Raw genomic sequence first — 19463 nt, forward strand, 5'->3', positions numbered from 1 at the left:
TTGTCTCCATCAAGTCAGCTTTTACTTTCAAAATATATTTGATTATGAATTATGAATCATAATTCACAAGAATCTAACTGTAAAACAATGGCACTGCAGTAAGTCTGTTCATAAAGAGTCCAGAGAGTGGTGTATAGAATCAGGTTTGATTGATTGAGATAGATTTGTTTCTTTCATAACATTAACAGATTTGAGTTACTCTGCATAGGCAGCAACCAAGATAGATGCCGTTGACATGAGAAAACAAATTAAGACGATTACTTGTTTGTCTTGAGGAGGGGAAAAGAGATCACCTGACCAAAATTGCAGTATAATGGTGGTAATTTCTTAAACGATGACAGCAATTTTCCCTTTCGCATTTTTCACTTTAGTAACAACATTCTGCTAAACTGAATGGTAATCAACCAGATGCACATTGCGTAACGCTACAGTAATTTCCTGTTCTGTTTCATAAACGCACAAACTTTTTTAAATGGGTAAAAATCCTGTGTTACGCTTGTAATGTCTCTTACCCACAAGCAGTGCTTCCCTCTCTGATCGGACAGGCCCCGTGATGACCCTGTCCAACTCTCCATCCTTTTCTTGACTGGAGCCCAGTATTATACATCCTGTGCTGTTCTGTGGTAGAGTGAAACAGATAGGTCATTAAACATTGCTTAGCTGACACTAAAGCATAGTTTCAACTTTTATATTAATTTATAAAAAAGAAAACCCAATTGCCTATTAATCAGTGTACCATTGGTAAGCAGCAATGTTTACTTCACAGACCCTCAGAAAAGGCTAATTGAGGCTTGAAAGCTCCCCATAATAGCACTGAACTTGTTAACACAGAATGGAACCTGCCTATCCTTTCCACATAACAACCAAATTCAGCACCTGGCACGATAAGGGCAACGGCACATTGGAGCAGCACTTTATAAACACCAGCATTAACCACCCACCCACCCCGCACTTAACAGCTCCACTTCCACAATCCCTAAAGTCCTGCCGACCCATCTCTATCCTATACAGAAAACACTGGAAATTCACAGCGGATCCACCAGCGTCTGTAAAGAGAAAAGAAAGATGGAGATCTTTCATCAGAACTGGAAAGTAGATGTAATCTCCTTAATAGGACAGAAAACAAAAGGGGTATCTTGAAAATCATGCATTTTAAATAACTATAAAATAAAGGAACTCCTGAAAGGGAAATGGCAGAAAATCAAACAGCACTAACAAAGAGAAAAAGAATGCTTTTTATTTTTCAGTTCTAATGACGAATACACACCCAAAATGTTAACTAATCTTTTCTCTTCACAAATGTATACTGAAACTGCTATGCATTTCTAGAACTTTCGGCAGTCTATTTTTGATGAAGAATTATCTTGAACAAAATGTTTTTTTTGTTAATTTCTGGTTTTGTGTTCATGTTTTGGGCATATGTTTGTTCAAACAGGGGGTACAGGGTACTTATTGACTTTAGAGGGGATTTAGCTTACAGAAATTACTGACTCCAGTAGTATGAGGGTAATAACAATGTAAGTCACTTCAAAAATGAAGATGACTATGACACACAAGCACAAAGAGTCATGGGGGAGAAATTGGGTGAGTAGCGCCACCTGTTAGCGCCTAAAGAGGGCAGTCAGTGGCTGTAGCGCCACTGGCTGCGCCTCCCGCGATATTCAGCGGGGACGCGAATGGTGGCGTTAGCCTGTTGCGCTGCGCCGCCACCGATGATGTCATCGGTGTACGCAGCGCCCCATTAACGCCCCGATCGCGATATTTGGTAGCGAACGCTGCTGTAGCGCTATTCGCTACCTGCGCCCGGTTCACGGGGCCTTGCTGTGCTGGCAGTGGCGCAAGTTAAGGTGGAAGTGCGGGGTGGCCGCTTTTTTCGGCGGCCACCTGCCAGCACCTCCGTCCCCGGCCTCCTGACCGCCCCCCCCGCGGCATTGCCGGCTGTTTCCCGAGAGCCCGACACTTCTCCTCGGTGCCGGGCTCTTTTGCCGGCACTCGCAATCAGGGATCGCGCTGTTGCAGGCCCCTCCCCCTTAACAATGGGAGGAAGGCCTGCAGTACCGCAGCGTGCCGTGCCGCAGCGTGTGGCTGCGATATTCAGTTTCAGCGCCCTAAGAGGGACGCGGAGCGCCTTGAGCCTCGCCCCGTCTCCCTCTAGGGGCGCCTCAACTGAATTTCTGGTGATCGGTATTACTCCGAACGCTGCGCAAAAATCAGCGCCCAGGCGAACTTGGCGCCACTTTGGCGCCTCAACCGAATTTCTAGGCCATAGTCTTTACTGTTAGTGGGAGTGGCTTCACTCAACAACGTGCCATGCACACTGATGGTAACATGTATCACACGTCCAACTGTTGGCTTTTCTGGGGCAATGCTTTTGTTTGCTGTTAACACTCTATTGACTGAAGTGTGTGGTGCAACGCCTCTTGATGAATTTCCAGACTGACATGATCTTTGGCTAAATTTTCCCAGATTTCCAAATGAATGTCACAATCATGAGTCTTTGTTTCAGGATATTTTGAAATGTTTCTTCAGACCTCCTGCTGTCCTTGTACCTGCCATCAGCTGGCTGGAGAACCTGGCTTCGAGACGCCAATGCTTGACATGCTGACATATCCAGCCCATATGCTGATGCACTGCAGCATCTTTTAACGAAAGATTCTATACATGTTTGGTGTTGCTATTCCAGTTGCTTCATCTTCTAATGGCAAAGGGTCCAAGTTCCACAGAGGGCAAAATTATCGTGAGCACAAATGCACTGTACACCCGCAGCTTTATCTTTAGCTTAAGACCATTTGGTCTGCAAATTAATTTGCACTAACAGAAAATTAACATTCAGTGGATTGTTTCCAAAATTAATAAATGCAAATGATAACACCTGTCAAATGGAGGATTTTTAAAAAAAATTAAAAGACATACACTCACATTTCCTTCGTCATCGCTTTCCTCCATAGCATCTCTACCTGCACTCTCCTCCTAAATTTAAATAGTACAAATTAATTTGTCATACTGAGGAAATAATGTGCAGTAATTTTCTGCAATGTACTCCTGTGCAGTATTATGAATTTCTGACCATGTCTCTGTGTGGTTAGTGGACAGGTATCCAACAGTCAGCCTTTATGTATAGTCTGACAATTTGTACAAGCAATTGATCATCAGAGGATTTTTAGCTACTCATATTTTGTTTCCATTGAGGAAATTTCAACAAACAAGCTGATTTCCAAACTGTCTGGATAGGATACAGGGAATTTCCAAACAAATAAACCACACTTTAAAGCAAATTAAATTATTAAAAGTGTACAAAAGCAGGAACATTGGAAGTAAGTTAAGAGGAAATATCAAACTGCTGTTAAGGTAATCTGTTGTAGAATAGAGGTGTATCTTCAATACTTGACAAGTATTGCAATTTTATCCTAAGACCAAAATCCAGACAACTAAGAAAGATACGGATAATTTGAGCATAGCAATCACAGTATCAAAATTTGCTGATGATACAAAAGTAAGGGGTTTGGTAAATAGCAAGGAGGACTGTAAAATACATCAGGACATATTAGGTTATCAGAATGGACAGACAGATGGTAGATGCAATTTAATGTGGATAAGTGTGAGGCAATAAGTTTTGGAAGGAAAGGTAAAGGATAGAAGTATACACTCAATGGAACAACATTGAAGGACGTGAATGAAGAGAGACCTAGAGGTTCAAATATATCATTCTCTCAAAGTGCGAGTGCAGGTAGATAAAGCCCTGAAAAAAACACCACCAGCAATTTGGATTTTATAAATAGGGGCATAGAGTACAACAGTCAAGAAGTAATGATAAATTTGTACAGGGCAATATTTAGGGAATAGTTAATGTGCGTGGTTTTGGGCATTCTATTATAGAAAGGACCAGCAATAGCACCAGAGATGCAGAACTATAGTTATGAGGAGAAACGTCATACACTGGGACTATTTCCACTGGAACTGAGAAGATTAAGAGCAGATTTAATAAAGGACTTTAAAATCATGAAGGGTTTTGACAGGGTAAATAAGGAAAGACTATTCCATTTGGATGGAGAGTCACCAATGAGGCGACATCAACTTAACAGTGGTAGAAAATTTAGAAGAATTTTTTACTCTGTTGTTAGAGCATGGAATGCTTTGCCACTGAATGGTTAAGATAGAGACCGCTGCATGTTTTAAGGGAAAATGGGATAAATATTTTAAGAGGAAGATTCAGAGCTATGGGGACAGAGGAGGGTTCTGGTATTATTTTTCGATTGCTCTAGCAAACAGCCAGCAACACAATTGGCTGAATACCTCCTATTAAGAATAAACAGAAGACAGCAGATCCCACACTGCATCCCTGTTAATACATCTGCATTTCACAATACCAACAATGGTTCAAATGCACATTTCACTATAGTTTCTTTTGTGACTGTGTGGTGAATACATCATGTATAATTAAAGTGAAGTCAGAAGATAGGTCAACTAAGGTTTGAGATCAGAATTGGAAAACATTTTTTCCCACTGTATCTAGAATGACAGTAATTTGCAATCCTGGTTTTTCTTTACATTGGTTCAATAACAAACATTACCCATGACTCCAGGAAACTATTGGTGACATTCCATTTGTCTACATTCTCAGTACAACGTTTGTGAAAGCAGATGGCCATACTTGTGTTACTGCAATTATTGTAGGCGTTAGGCTATGGACTCATTCCCAAGCTAAAAAACAACTCTTCTCATAGTCCTTTAATTTTTGACTTTTCTATGAAGCTAAAGACGAAGTGAATGTTATCTTTAAGTATCATTCAATTCTGGATTTAGTGGTGAAAAGACTAGGCTTACCATTCACCCACATGCAACTACCAATAACCCATGTGACGGAATGCTCGACTTCCCCGTAAAGTTGTATGGTTCAGATTCAGGGCTACCTCTCATTTGCACACATTTATTGCAGGACTTTGTTTCCTTATTGGGGGTGGGGTCAGATGGAGAATATTTTAGAAAAATCAAGAGCAAGAGTGTGTGAAGAGACATTCTCTTTAGGTGGGAGTTAGTCCACAATACACAGCCTCCACTAGCTCATAGAAATGAAATGCTCCATTTATGGGAGTTGGAGAGGGGGAAGGAAGTGAGAACGAAAAAAGGTCAACCTGCTTCAATCATAGCTTCTGCTGATTACAGAGAAGCCCACAGCCAAGATTTATGTAAAAAACATTGATATTTGACTTCCAACTGTTTTAATGTTCTATCACATGCACATTAATTGTATGTTTAAGAGCCACAAAGTCAAAGATCATAAAAAATATTCTTTATATCTGCCTACAGCAAATACAGGAGTGTGGCTTTGGAGTCTTTATGGGGTAGTAAGGGTTAAAGGATAGGTAAGCCATAAAAAGTAATTGTCTTAGCTTATCATTGAGCCCTGCTTAAACAAGGCCCAGGATCAATAACTGGAAGAATTACTTTTAAAGGATATGCTCAGAAACTGGAACTACTGGAAGTTTACTGATGCAGTTCCTATGCTCCCACCTTTTCTTTAAGCGTCTCCAATAACATCTCTGCTTTTTCTTTTTCTTCCTTTGCCTTCTGGAATTCAGATTCTTTACTTTTACATTCTTCTCGCAAGTTCAGAAGTTGCTGTTAATAAGGAGAGAACAACACAACAAACTCACCCTCAATGTGAACCATATTCTAATCTTCGCCATTGCATATCCTTTATTTTTCATCTCTTCATTATATGTAGATAGAGGATAATGCTTATAACATTGTAGAATACAATGATTATTGCACAATTGAAGACTTGCCCATTGATGGGCAAGCGAGCCACCACCTATAGCAGCAGCAAATTATTTTTTGTACTACGGGTGCTGCCGAATCCTTAGGATACGCAGCTAATGTTGGTGGTGTTCTGTGCTTTGGACCTTGTTCCTTCATCTAAGCTTATCGCCAATAATAATTTTTTTAAGTTACAACAAACCAGTTGCTATGGTTATAGCTAGCTCCGATTGGTGATTCACAGCAAAGATGTTCCAGTCAGGTTGCTATATCACATGCATTTCCTGAAACATTCAATAAAATAGTAGGCCAGATCAATGCAGTGTCAGGTGGTATGATAATGCTACAAATTATGTGATACAATATCATAGTCATTTCATACGATGCAGTCATAAACACCTGTTGTTCAAGGATTTTCATCTCCGCTGTAGCTCAGTTCCTGGACTGCAAAAAATCATGTGCCAAGAAGGGGCCAGTTAAACCAGCAACTGCACATTTGCAAGACAGCATGTACACAATGTGCGGCATGCAGATGAATGGGAATCAGTTCAATATAAAACTGAGAACATTTTTTAAGTCTTGGAAAATAAAAGGATCCTTCAGCAGGATATATTCAATTTTTATAGGCTGTTAGGAAAGCGGTATGATGATGTCAGCAGCAATAATTCCTACAACCACTGTTAGTGGACATCCTGGTGACAGCTTTGTTTACTTAAGAGTGCTTCCACAAGTATCCAGGCTATATCAGGGACCATATACAGGAAGCTTTCGATTAACCGGCCCCTAAATAACCAGAAATGTCGGTTAACCGGCAAAATTCGGGAGTCGGTTCAGGTAACTTTTATTACTTGCACAGCAACAAATGGAGGAAGGCAAGGGTTTGGCTGCAGCTGTTGCTAAGCTACAGAGACACTTGCAACTTGTGGGCGTTGTTCTGAAGGGTTTGTTGCTTTATACGGAGCTCTAAGGTCCGTATCTTTCACTATAGTGTTCGGTTATCCGGAATTGTTGATGAACCGGCACCACGTCGATCCCGTCCGTGCCAGATACCAGAAAGTTTCCTGTATACAGCACTTCTGGGAGTGGGAACACTAGCAGTGTTTATGTTACTGGACTAGTAATCCAGAGGCCTGGACTAATGATCCGGAGACGCGAGTTCAAATACCACCACGGCAGCTGGGGAATTTAAATTCAGTTAATCAAATAAATCTGGAATAACAAGCTAGTATCAACAATGGTGACCATGAAACTATCGGATTGTCGTAAAAACTCAGCTGCTTCACTAATGTACTTTAGGGAAGGAAATCTGCCATCCTTACTCCAGACCCACAGCAATGTAGTTGACTTTTAACTGACTCTTAAATGGCCTAGCAAGCCACTCAGTTGTAATGAAAAACAATTAAGAATAAAACCGGACGGACCACCCGGCATCGACCTCAAAATCCTGGAACTCCCTCATTTAAAGCACTGTGGGAGTACCTTCACCACACTGACTGCAGCGGTTCAAGAAGGCGGCTCATCACCACCTTCTCAAGGGGAACTAGGGATGGGCAATAAATGCTGGCCTTGCCAAATAAAAAAAATTAGTGACATATTCTCAAAAATATCACTGATGACGCCACTACTGATATTCATAAAATACTCTTGCTTGCTTTACTAAAGCTCATTTCCAAGCAGCAATGTATCTCTGATTCAACTTTATTTTCTCAGTTCACAACATCAGAACATGTTAATCTAGTTTGCCTTAGAGTCATAGAGTCATAGAGTTTTACAGCACAGAAAGAGGCCCTTCGGCCCATCCACCCCTGTCCTGTCTAATCCCATTTTCCAGCATTTGGTCCATAGCCTTGTATGCAATGGCATTTCAAGTGCTCATCCAAATGCTTCTTGAATGTTGTGAGGGTTCCTGCCTCTACCACCCTTTCAGGCAGTGAGTTCCAGATTCCAACCACCCTCTGGGTGAAAAAGTTCCTCCTCAAATCCCCTCTAAATCTCCTGCCCCTTACCCTGAATCTATGCCCCCTTGTTATTGACCCCCCTACTAAGGGGAAAAGTTCCTCTTTATCTACCCTATCTATGCCCCTCATCATGTTGTACACCTCAATCAGGTCCCCCCTCAGCCTTCTTTGCTCCAGGGAAAACAACCCCAGCCTGTTTAGTCTTTCTTCATAGCTGAGGCGCTCCATCCCAGGTAACATCCTGGTGAATCTTCTCTGCACCCTCTCCAAAGCAATCACATCCTTCCTATAGTGAGGCGACCAGAACTGCACACAGTACTCCAGCTGTGGCCTCACCAGCGTTTTGTACAGCTCCATCATAACCTCCCTGCTCTTATATTCTATGCCTCGGCTAATGAAGGCAAGTATCCCATATGCCTTTTTAACCACCTTATCTACCTGTTCCGCTGCCTTCAGGGATCTATGTACATGTACACCAAGGTCCCTCTGACCCTCTGTACTTCCTAGGGTCCTACCACTCATTGTGTATTCCCTTGCCTTATTTGTCCGTCCAAAATGCATCACCTCGCACTTTTCAGGGTTAAATTCCATTTGCCACTTTTCCGCCCATCTGACCAACCCGTTTATATCGTCCTGTAGCCTGAGGCTTTCCTCCTCGCAATTGACCACCCCACCAATTTTCGTGTCATCTGCGAACTTACTGATCATACCTTTCACATTCTCATCCAAATCATTTATGTAGATCACAAACAACAAGGGACCCAGCACCGATCCCTGAGGTACCCCACTGGACACAGGCTTCCAGTCACAAAAGCATCCTTCGACCATCACCCTCTGCCTCCTGCCACTCAGCCAGTTTAGGATCCAACGCGCCAAGGCACCCTGGATCCCCTGGGCTCTTACCTTCTTGACCAGTCTCCTATGCGGGACTTTGTCAAAAGCTTTACTGAAGTCCATGTAAACCACATCCACAGCATTTCCCTCATCCACCCCCCTAGTCACCCCCTCGAAAAATTCAATCAGATTTGTCAGACATGATTTACCCTTGACAAAGCCATGCTGACTATCCCCGATTAATCCTTGCCTCTCCAAGTGGAGACTAATTTTGTCCCTCAGAATTTTTTCCAATAATTTCCCTACCACAGATGTTAGGCTCACTGGCCTGTAATTCCCTGGTTTATCCCTGCTACCCTTCTTGTATAATGGTACTACATTAGCTGTTCTCCAGTCCTCTGGTACATCCCCTGTGGCCAGAGAGGTTCTGAAAATTTGTGTCAGAGCCCCTGCAATCTCCTCCTTTGCCTCCCACAGCAGCCTGGGATACATCTCGTCCGGGCCTGGGGATTTATCCACTTTTTGGCCTGCTAAAACCGCTAGCACCTCCTCCCTCTCGATGCTAATATGTTCAAGTATGTCACAGTCCCCTTGCCCGATTTCTATGTCTGCATCGTCTCTCTCCATAGTGAACACAGATGCAAAAAATTCATTTAAAACCCCGCCTACATCATCTGGCTCTACACACAGATTGCCACTTTGGTCCCTAATGGGCCCTACCCTTTCCCTGGTTATCCTCTTGCCCTTAATATACTTATAAAACATCTTAGGATTTTCCTTTATTTTGCTCGCCAGTGTTATTTCATGGCCCCTCCTCGCCCTCCTAATTTCTTTTTTAAGTATGCCCCTGCACTTTTTATACTCCTCTAGGGCTTCTTCCGTCTTTAGTCTTTTGTAACTGCCAAAAGCCCCCCTTTTATTTCTAATGCATTTTTGTATATCCCTTGTCATCCAAGGTTCCCTTTGCTTGTTGGTCCCACCCTTGACCTTTACAGGAACATGTTGGCGTTGTACTCTCTCTATTTCCCTTCTGAAAGTCTCCCACTGTCTTGATGTGGATTTTCCTATAAGTAGCTGCTCCCAGTCCACTTTGGCCAGATCCTGCCGTATCATATTAAAATCGGCCTTCCCCCAATTTAGAACCCTTATTTCCGGGCCGTCTTTGTCTTTTTCCATGACCACCTTAAATCTCACCGAATTATGGTCACTATCGCCAAAATGCTCTCCTACTGACACTTCCACCACTTGCCCGGCTACATTCCCCAGAATTAGGTCCAGTATCGCCCCCTCTCTTGTAGGACTTTCTACATGTTGGCTCAAAAAGCTCTCCTGGATGCACTTTAAGAATTCTGCACCCTCTAAGCCTTTCACACTCTGACTATCCCAATTTATATTTATATTGTAACAAGTTATACCCTATACAGTAAAGCCCACTTATATATGACATGTTGCAACACAAAATGTATTTGTATGCAAGCTTCCTGAAATCCCAAACCAATCATCCCAAACTGCTCATCCATAGGCAAATTCAAATTTTTGTTCAGAAGTAGTTAATGTATCTTTTGCATTTAGGCAAAATGCAGCCCCACCTCCTAATGGTGTGGTTTTGCTGGAGAGAGATGCAAATGCTCTGTATTCAACTTTATGTTTGGTAAAGTGGACACAGCAGCCTGATGTGCTACACTTCAAGCTAGGATGAAGTGTTAATTATTAAACTTGCTATTGTGCTAAACAGCTGAAATTTCACCATAGTGCCATAAGTTATGATCCAAGAATATAATTTTTTACTCTTCACTAAAAAGTTGTGACCTAAAGGACAAGTGAGGGTAGTTGGGGGTGGGGTGGGGGGGGGGGAAGGACAGGTTGGAGTTGCAGGTTCTGTTAATATACTTTAAATAGTTCTAAAATGTCAACAAAATTCTCTTTAAATAGTTATTTTAGTGATTTTTTAAATAAAGGAGCCATCAGTACCTGCTGCATCCCTTGCAAAGTCTGTTGCAGTAGTTTTAGCTGTTGGTCCTTTGCGTTCTCTTCTTCAGTGTGGTAGAGCTTACCCTGCTCCTGTTTTAGTAAATCTACCTCATTTCTGTAGGCATCCAGCTGCCAACGCAGGCTGTCATTCTCTTCTTTAAGTGCTTCAGCCTGAGCAGCTAGTACTATAATGACGGTAAAAGAAAAAAGGTTTAAAATGAGGTTGAAAAAAAAAAAATCACCAGTCTTAAATACAGTGACATGGAGTTTCCACATGCTTTCCGCCCAAATATTAGCGCAATCTGGGCGAAATCAACTGAAATAGCGCAAAAGATTGCGTAATTTAAAACGTAAGTGAGTTACGCCCATAACCACTTATGCTCAAGTTTTTGCGCTCTTTTACGCTGGTTCAAAAGTCAATTCGCCCAGAAGCAGTCCTTGCTCGTAAAACTGGCCACTCCCCCAGATCAGCTCGGCAAGTTTCCGCAGATTGCACCCTTTCGGGGCGCTCATCACATTACACCCAGAAATTCAGGCGCACGTGCACCTGTGGTCACATTAATCCATCAGTAATTCCCTGCACCTGCAGTGACCAGCGGGCAATTGAAACCTCACTCATGTCGGCTTCTCACACTGATGCCACAATTACACAATTCAGAATCACTCAATTCAAAGGAGCTGATTAATTTTTTTTGTATTAAATAACCACTTTGCCATGTTATTTACATCACCTAATTCAAATTATTGGACAGTTTTTAAGTGGAAAAAATGACTTTAGATTATCGAGAGTAGATTGTATACCAAATTAATCAAGGCAAACATGACTGGCATGGGGCTGACGTATGGTTAAGTACACACCATCTGCTTTTCTTGTCCTTAATTACAGATCCCTTTTAAAAGGGAAAGTAGGCACCAAGCAGAGGCCAGGCATTTGCTGGCTGGAGAGAAAAATCAGATGGGGAGTCTCCAGTGGGCCAGTCATGAGGTGGCCATTCAGTTCTCTTGGTTTTGGAGGGGGATTCAAAGGAGAAAGAAACTGGGTGGAGGCGAAGGACGTTGGCAAGGATGAAGCAAATAGTAAGTACCTTTATTTGGATATGGATGAAAGTAAACAAAAGAATGAGTGATTTAAAAAAGGAACAGAATGGAGCTTTCCTGTTGACCCATCAGGTTTATTGAGCAAATAGCTCTACCTTACAGACTAGAAAGGTCTCAAGTTCGATCTTTGGTCTAATGAGTTAGCTGATTTCAACCGCTACAATTGGCCTCAGTGCTCCTGGGTTTGGGTGGGGAAATCAACTAGGTTTCTTACTTCTGAGTATTATACTATTACATCGTGCAAGGTCAAATGCATGGATGTTGAAGAGGGCAGATTGGACTCACCTCCAAAATCTCCTGTGGTCAAATAACCTGCTGCACTTGCCCTTCAGGCAAAGCACCAGTGGATGCCCAACTATATGCTAGCAAAAATTGGTGAGAAAAAGAGTTATGTGCAGAATCACAGCCAATTTCCTAATGCATTTTTGGAACAAAATGCTCACCGGTTTCTCCACTGTAAATACCGCGAATGCGCAGAAATTTAAAGGGACCGCACACAGGCCGCGCAGAACAAAGCACAGCTTACAGGGAACATTGACCTCCAAAATTTAATCTGATTATTATACTTATATAAGGCAGCTATCTGATTAGAACTGGACCCCTAGCAAAACACACATACATGCACGACAGAGGAAGTAGAATGACTACTTAAATGCTAAAACAGGAAACAGGAGATGGGTTAAAGTGATATTAACATGAGACAATAGGAAGAAGCATAATGAAAGAAATTGAAAAATACAGAATGTGTGAATAGCTAAGGCGGTGCAGGTAAAGGCATAAATAAAAACAGAAAATGCTGGAAATACTCAGCAGGTCAGACAACATCTGTGGAGAGAGAAATAGAGTTAACGTGTCAGGTTGATGACCTTTCATCAAAACTGGAAAAAGTAACAGATGTAACAGGCTTTAAGCAAATACAGAGGCGGTGGGAGGGGAGGGGAGGAAAGAACAAAAGGGAAGGTCTATGATCGGCAGGAGAGATTAAATAACAAAAGGGATGATGGTGCAAGGCAAAAGGGGGCAGTAATGGAACAAGTAAAGAAACAAAAGATGGGTCTAGAGGAGCTGGAAATGACAACAGCAAAACCATTACCAGCAGCTGCTGTCCGAAAAAATGGGAGCAGTGGTTATGATCTGAAATTATTCAACACAATGTTGAACCCAGAAGACTGTGAAGTGCCTAATTGGCACTTTCTTTTCTGTTTTTATTTCAGATTTCCAGCATGTGCAGTATTTTGCTTTTGTATGAGGGTAAAGGCATGTCTGAAATGGAGAAAGCAACTTCACCTTCTAATGGTGTTGTTTTGATGGAGGGGGATACATTGCACTGTATTCAATTCTTTGTTTGATAAGTAGACAAAGGCTTGACTGAAAAAACCTCAAGCTAGGATGAAATTTTAGCTCTTCAACTTGCTATTGAGTTAAGTAACTAAATCCTCTTCCTAGCACCATAATTCAATGATGCAAAGTCTTTGATTATGACCCAAAAATGTAGTCCTTCACCTGCACTTAATAAGTGGAGTGGGTGGGGACGCATGTAGTAATATACTTCACAAATCGTTTTATAACAGTCAACAAAGTTCTCTTTAAACAGTATTTTAGTGATTTTTTTTTTTTATAAAGAAGCCATCAATACCTGTTGCAATAGCAAAATACTGCGGATGCTGGAAATCTGAAATAACAGAAAATACTGGAAATACTCAGCAGGCCAGGCAGCATCCGTGGAGAGAGAAACAGAGTTAACGTTTCAGGTCTGGGACCCTTCATCAGAACTGGAAAAAGCTGGAGATGTGACAGATATTAAGCAGGTGCAGAGACGGGGGAGGAAGGAATTGAAGGAACATACTGTGCTTATGTAAGAGGCAGGAAAGATAAAATGTTGCAAATGGGGATGGCGAAATCATACAGCATGAAAAATGCGGGCAGGGGTTATTGTCTGAAATTGTTGAACTCGATGTCGAGTCCGGAAGGCTGTAAAGTGCCTAATCGAAAGATGAGGTGCTGTTCCTCGAGCTTACGTTGAGCTTCATTGGAACAATGTAATAGGCAGAGGACAGAGAGATCAGAGCGGGAGTGAAGCAGAGAATTAAAGTGACAGGCGACCGGAAGCTCAGGGTCACCCTTACGGACTGAACGGAGGCGTTCCACAAAGTGGTCGCCCAATCTGCGTTTGGTCTCCCCAATGTAGAGGAGACCCCATCATGAGCAGTGAATACAGTATATTAAATTGCAAGAAGTACAAGTAAATCACTGTTTCACCTGGAAGGGGTGTTTGGGGCTCTGGACAGTGGGAAGGGAGGAGGTAAAAGGGCATGTGTTGCATCTCCTGCACTTGCACGGGAAGATGCCAGGCGAAGGAGAAGGGCTGTTAGGGGTGATTGAGGAGTGGACCAGGGTGTCGCGGAGGGAGCGGTCCCTTCGGAATGCTGAAAGGGGAGGTGAGGGGAAGATGTGTTTGGTGGTGGGATCATGTTGGAGGTGGCGGAAATGGCAGAGGATGATCCGTTGAATGTGGAGGCTGGTGGGGTGAAAGGTGAGGACAAGGGGAACCCTATCATGGTTCTGGGCGGGAGGGGAAGGGGTGAGAGCAGAAGTGCGGGAAATGGAACGGACACGGTCAAGGGCCGTGTCAACCACAGTAGAGGGGAATCCTCGGTTGAGGAAAAAGGAAGACATGTCGGAAGCACTGGTATGGAATGTGGCATCGTCAGAATAGACACGGCGGAGATGGAGAAACTGGGAGAATGGAATAGAGTCCTTACAGGAAGCTGGGTGGGAGAAAGTATAGTCCAGGTAGCTGTGGGAGTCAGTGGGCTTGTAGTGGATGTTTGTTGAAAGCCGATCGCCAGAAATGGAGACGGAGAAGTCAAGGAAGGGAAGGGAAGAGTCGGAGATGGACCATGTGAAGGTGAGGGAAGGGTGGAAGTTGGAAGTAAAGTGAATGAGCTTATCTAGTTCAGGGCGAGAGCAGGAAATGGTACCGATACAGTCATCGATGTACCGGAAAAAGAGGTGAGGGAGAGGACACGAGTAGGACTGGAACAACGAATGCTCCACATATCCCATGAACAGGCAGGTATAGCTAGGGCCCATGCGGGTTCCCATAGCAACACCTTTAATTTGGAAGAAGTGAGTGGAGTCAGTGTCTGTTGCAGTACTTCTAGCTGTTGGACCTTTGTGATCTCTTTTTTTAGTGTGGTCGAGCTTAGCCTGCTCCTATTTTAGCAATTCTACCTCATTTGTGTAGACATCCAGCTGCCAACACAAGCCGTCATTTTTTTTTGTCAAAGTGATCTAGCCTGAGCAGCTAGTGCTATAATGGTGTCTTATTAATATTACTTGTGCCATTTAATCATTTTTCATTTAAGCACTTTACAGGTCATTGTGCTAACTCCCTCCTTTGTGTGCGTGTTTTCTCTCTTCCTTCCCTTTGTTCTGTTCCTTTATAAATGCTGTTTATCTGTAATTTTTTCCTATTCTGATGAATGGGCTACACCTGAAACATTAACCGGTTTGTTCTTTCTACAGATGCTCAGTGACATGCTGAGTGTTTCATAGGAACAGGGGTAGGGCATTCAGCCCCTCGAGCCTGTTCCGCCATTCAATGAGATCATGGCTGATCTGTATCTTAACTCCATCTACTCGCCTTGGCTCCATATTCTTTTATACCCTTGTCTAGCAAAAATCTATCGATTTCAGATTTTAAATTATTAACTGAGCTAGCATCTACTGCATTTTGTGGGAGAGTGTTCCACACTTCTACCACCCTTTGCGTGAAGTGTTTCGTAACTCCTGAATGGCCTGGCTCTGATCTTATTATGTCCCCTTATCCTAGGCTTCCTCACCAGCAGAAAAAGTTTCTCTATTTACCCTAACAATTCCTTTCAAAATCCTAAAAACCTCAATCAAATCACTCTTTAATCTTCTATATTCCAGAGAACACAAGTCTAGTTTATGCAATCTCTCCTCATAATCTAACCCTTGGAGCCTGGGTAACATTCTGGTGAATCTCCTGCCAATGTCAACATATCCTTTCTAAGGTGAGGTGCCCAGAACGGTACACTGGATTCCAGGCATGATCTAACCAAGGCTTCATATAGCTGCAGCAAAACTTCCTCCCCTTTATATTCTAGCCCTCTAGTTATAAAGGCTAACATTCCATTAGCCTTTTTGATTATCTTTTTGTACCTGACTAATACATTTTAGTGTGTACATGGACTCCAAAATCTCTTTGGACCTCCACTGTTCCAAGCTTCTCACCATTTAAATAATACTCGGATCGATCCTTTTTTGGTCCAAAATGGATGACCTCACACTTGCCTGCACTGAAATCCATCTGCCACAGTTTTGCCCACTCACTTAATCTATCAATGTCGCTTTGCAATTTTATGCTCCTGTCTACACTACTTAGTATAGCTCCAATCTTTGTGTCATTGGCAAACTCGGATATATGGCTCTCTATTGTGATATCGAAGTCATTAATAAATATAGTGAATAGTTGCCGCCCCAGAATAGATTCCTGTGGGACACCACTAGTCACTTCCTTCCAATTCGAGTACATACATGTTATCCCTACTCTCTGTCTTCCACCCCCTCACCAATCACCTAACCAGGTCAATAATGTTCCTACAATTCCATGAGCTTTAATTTTAGCAAACAGTCTCTTATATGGAACCTAATCAAATGCTTTCTGGAAATCCATATAAACTACATTGATAGACATTCCCCTGTTTACTACTTTAGTTACTTCCTCAAAAAATTCAATTAGATTTGTTAGACATGACCTACATTTTACAAATCCATGTTGGCTCTCTCTAATCAGCTCAAATTTATCTAAGTGCTCAGTCACTCTGCCCTTATAGATTCCAATAACTTCCCCACAACAGATGTCAGGTCTATAATTTCCAGGGTTCTCTCTCTCAGCTTTCTTAAATAATGGAGTTACATTTGCAATTTTCCAATCTAAAGGGACAATTCCTGAATTGAGAGCTTTGGAAGATTATGGCAATTTCCTCACCTACCTTCAATAACACCCTGAGGTGGAAACCATCAGGTCCTGGAGATTTGTCAGTGCCATTATTTTTTCCAATACTGTTTTCTTGCTTACGTTAACTTTAGTGAGTTCCAGTCCTTGATTCATTATTAATTTCCATGGAATGTCAGGTATATTATCCTCTTCCTCTACTGTGAAGACTGACAATGTAATTATTCAACAAGTCTGCTATTTTTTATTTTCATTTGTAATTTTACACCCATCTGTTTTTAAAGGGCCCACATTACCCTCGACTACCCTTTCTCTTCTAATTTAATTGTAAAAACTGTGTTAATCTTGATATCCCTTGCAAGTTTCTTTTCGTATTCCTTTTTGCATCTTAATATCTTTGTTGTCTTCCTTTGTTGTTCTTTATATCTCTCCAAGTCCCCTGGATTTACACTACTCTTTGCACTTTTATATGCTCTTTCCTTTAGTTTTATGTTCTCTCACCTCTTGTCAACCACGGCCGCTTTTTTAAGTAGAGCTCTTTCCCCTTAGGGGTATATATTAGTCCTGTATTAAACTAAATTCTTTTTTGAACACCTTCCATTGTTCATTTGTAGTTTTGCCCTATAACAGTTTTGGCCAGTTTGCTGTCATCAGTCTCCACCTCATTCCATTAAAGTTAGCCTCACCAAAATCATATTATGATCACTGTTAGGATAAATGTTTCCCTACTCTTAGATTAACAACTAAATCTGGCTCATTACTCATTATGAAATCTAGTATGGCCTGCCCTTTTGTTGGGTCTAGAACGTATTGCTCCAGAAACAATCTTGAATGCACTCAAGAAATTCACTACCTTTCTGACTTGAGCTACTCTACTTTTCCCAATCTATATGAAAATTAAAGTATCCCATTAAAACAACTTTGCTTTTGCTCAGAGCCTCTCTAATCTCTGAATTAATACATTCTGCCACTTCATTACTGCGATCAGGAGGCCTGTAGACAACTCCCGTTACAGTTTTAAGTCCTCGCTTTTAACCATAAAGTCTCTGCTGATTGATTTCGCTTACCTATATCTTCTCTTATTAATGTTATAGTAATGTTTACAGCATTTCCGGTTTTTGTTTCAGATTTCCAGCACCTGCTATTCAATTTACTAACTGTTATTTAGTCATGATTTTTCCTAAAGTCTAGCTCCCAAAAGACATGAAAAATGCTGGCTGCAGATGGTAGGCAGAGAACCAAATTCATTTGTGACAGAAATATACATTTGTATACAAACTTGTACCTCATTCCAACAAAAACCAGAGCCTTCAAAGTACTCAGCTTAAGGTCCCCCTTGATGACAAACATATTACAGTGCTGCAGCTCAGAGAAAAGCCTAAAAGCCTAAACTCTCAGACTGAAACTTGAAAAAACCCGTGTTTGTGTGGGGAAAGCATAATTGCATTCATTTAATTGGTAGGCTTTGCAAATAGCATTCTGAAATTATTGATGAAGGCTCATTTTGCTGGTAAATAATAGTTACCATAGCAACACAAGCTTCAATTACTTGAAATGTGTGCACATGATGACTGGTTACAAGTCAGTTCAGAGCTGATTGAAGAAATCAGTGTGTAGGCCCGCAGTGTAGAATAAATTGAAACCTTCTGGGAGAAAAGCTATCTTGCAGGCTCCATTAAGCCTATTGGAGATAGGTTTATTCATCAACAAGGTGAACTTGTATGTGAAACACTTAAGAATATAATTGCAAGAATATCTGTCAGGGCATTTCCAGATGCTGAAAAGATGAATTATTGAGCATTAGTCAAGGCATCGTTCAGCTGAGGAGAAATGCCAGAGTGGGAAACAATTAAACTGTTTCAGGAAGCAAATGCAATCAGAGCAGTGACATACATGCCCACCCTCTATGTTGCAGTCATCTGTAATTCATCACATTGCTTCCAGTCAATATAAAGAGTTTTTCACATTAATTTAACCCACTCAAATTATACCAATTCATTGACTCTTTGTCACCAAATTATCTTTCCATGTTGTAAAACAATATTTTCTCTGCTTCCTCATCTCCAAATTTACATATGCTGCCAAAGTAAAATGGGATTGGGGAACTAATTTTTTTTCTCACTCCCAATTTTTCCCTTCCTTTTCTCTCCTGAAAATGCTGATTCCATGGGTACTGTCCAACCTCAGATATCTCATCCAACTGGTAATTCTTCATATGTGAGCCCAGACAGCAAGGGGTAGAGTTTCCACTTTGGATACAATCGGCGAAATGGGCACAAATTGCGTCTGTTTTGGAGAGTGTTGCTCGCTCCCCCACCCCACCCACCCACAAGAGCTTCTGCTCAAACTCACTTGCATAATGCCGAATGCAAAATCTGCCATGAATCAACGCAATCGGGCAGCATTTTAAAACTTATTTTTTTCAAAAACTTGTTTTAAAAACGATTCCTTGATATATTTAAGAGTGGTAACTTGGTGCAGTTTGATTCATACAGCTGGAAATGGGTTTAGCACAAAAAATAAGCATTTTTAATCACACTGTCAATCCACCACCTATGAGTAACTCAATTTTAAATTAATGAAAATTACTTTTTACAAAATATACAGAACCATTTCCTAGTTATATTGGGTTACAGTAGTCAGTTTCTTAGTAAATTAAAAAGATTATATCCAAAAGCTTTTAAAATGTTCCTATTAGTGTCCTTGCACCCCAAAGAACCAACTTAATTTTTAGAGCCTCCTCGAAGGCTTGCAGATGAGCGCAATTAGCGGAAACTTCCAATGGTGATTAATTCTTCCTGGGGCGTGGGCAGTTTTGTGGGTGGGGCCTGCTTCTAGTGTGCTATTTTTGAAACTAGCAC

At 41.7% G+C, this 19463-nt stretch overlaps 1 protein-coding gene across 10 annotated transcripts in view; it reads right to left on the bottom strand.

Annotated features, from left to right (window-relative positions):
* The window catches only part of LOC147125071 (ecto-NOX disulfide-thiol exchanger 2-like), a 361733-nt gene that overhangs the window by 20455 nt on the left and 321815 nt on the right, over positions 1-19463 (bottom strand). For 9 of the 10 annotated variants that reach the window (XM_085996910.1, XM_085996960.1, XM_085996945.1 and 6 more), the window contains 4 exons: positions 10521-10705; positions 5512-5619; positions 2914-2970; positions 513-618 (listed from right to left, as the gene is read on the bottom strand). In XM_085996910.1, coding sequence (XP_085853036.1) covers positions 513-618; positions 2914-2970; positions 5512-5619; positions 10521-10705 — 456 coding nt within the window. The remainder of the gene's footprint in view (positions 1-512; positions 619-2913; positions 2971-5511; positions 5620-10520; positions 10706-19463) is intronic. The other variant, XM_085996914.1, reaches the window with a different exon arrangement.

This window comes from Somniosus microcephalus, chromosome 1 (assembly GCF_052327205.1).
Source record: "Somniosus microcephalus isolate GS21.2 chromosome 1, FLI_Smic_1.0, whole genome shotgun sequence".
NCBI classification, from domain to species: domain Eukaryota; kingdom Metazoa; phylum Chordata; class Chondrichthyes; order Squaliformes; family Somniosidae; genus Somniosus; species Somniosus microcephalus.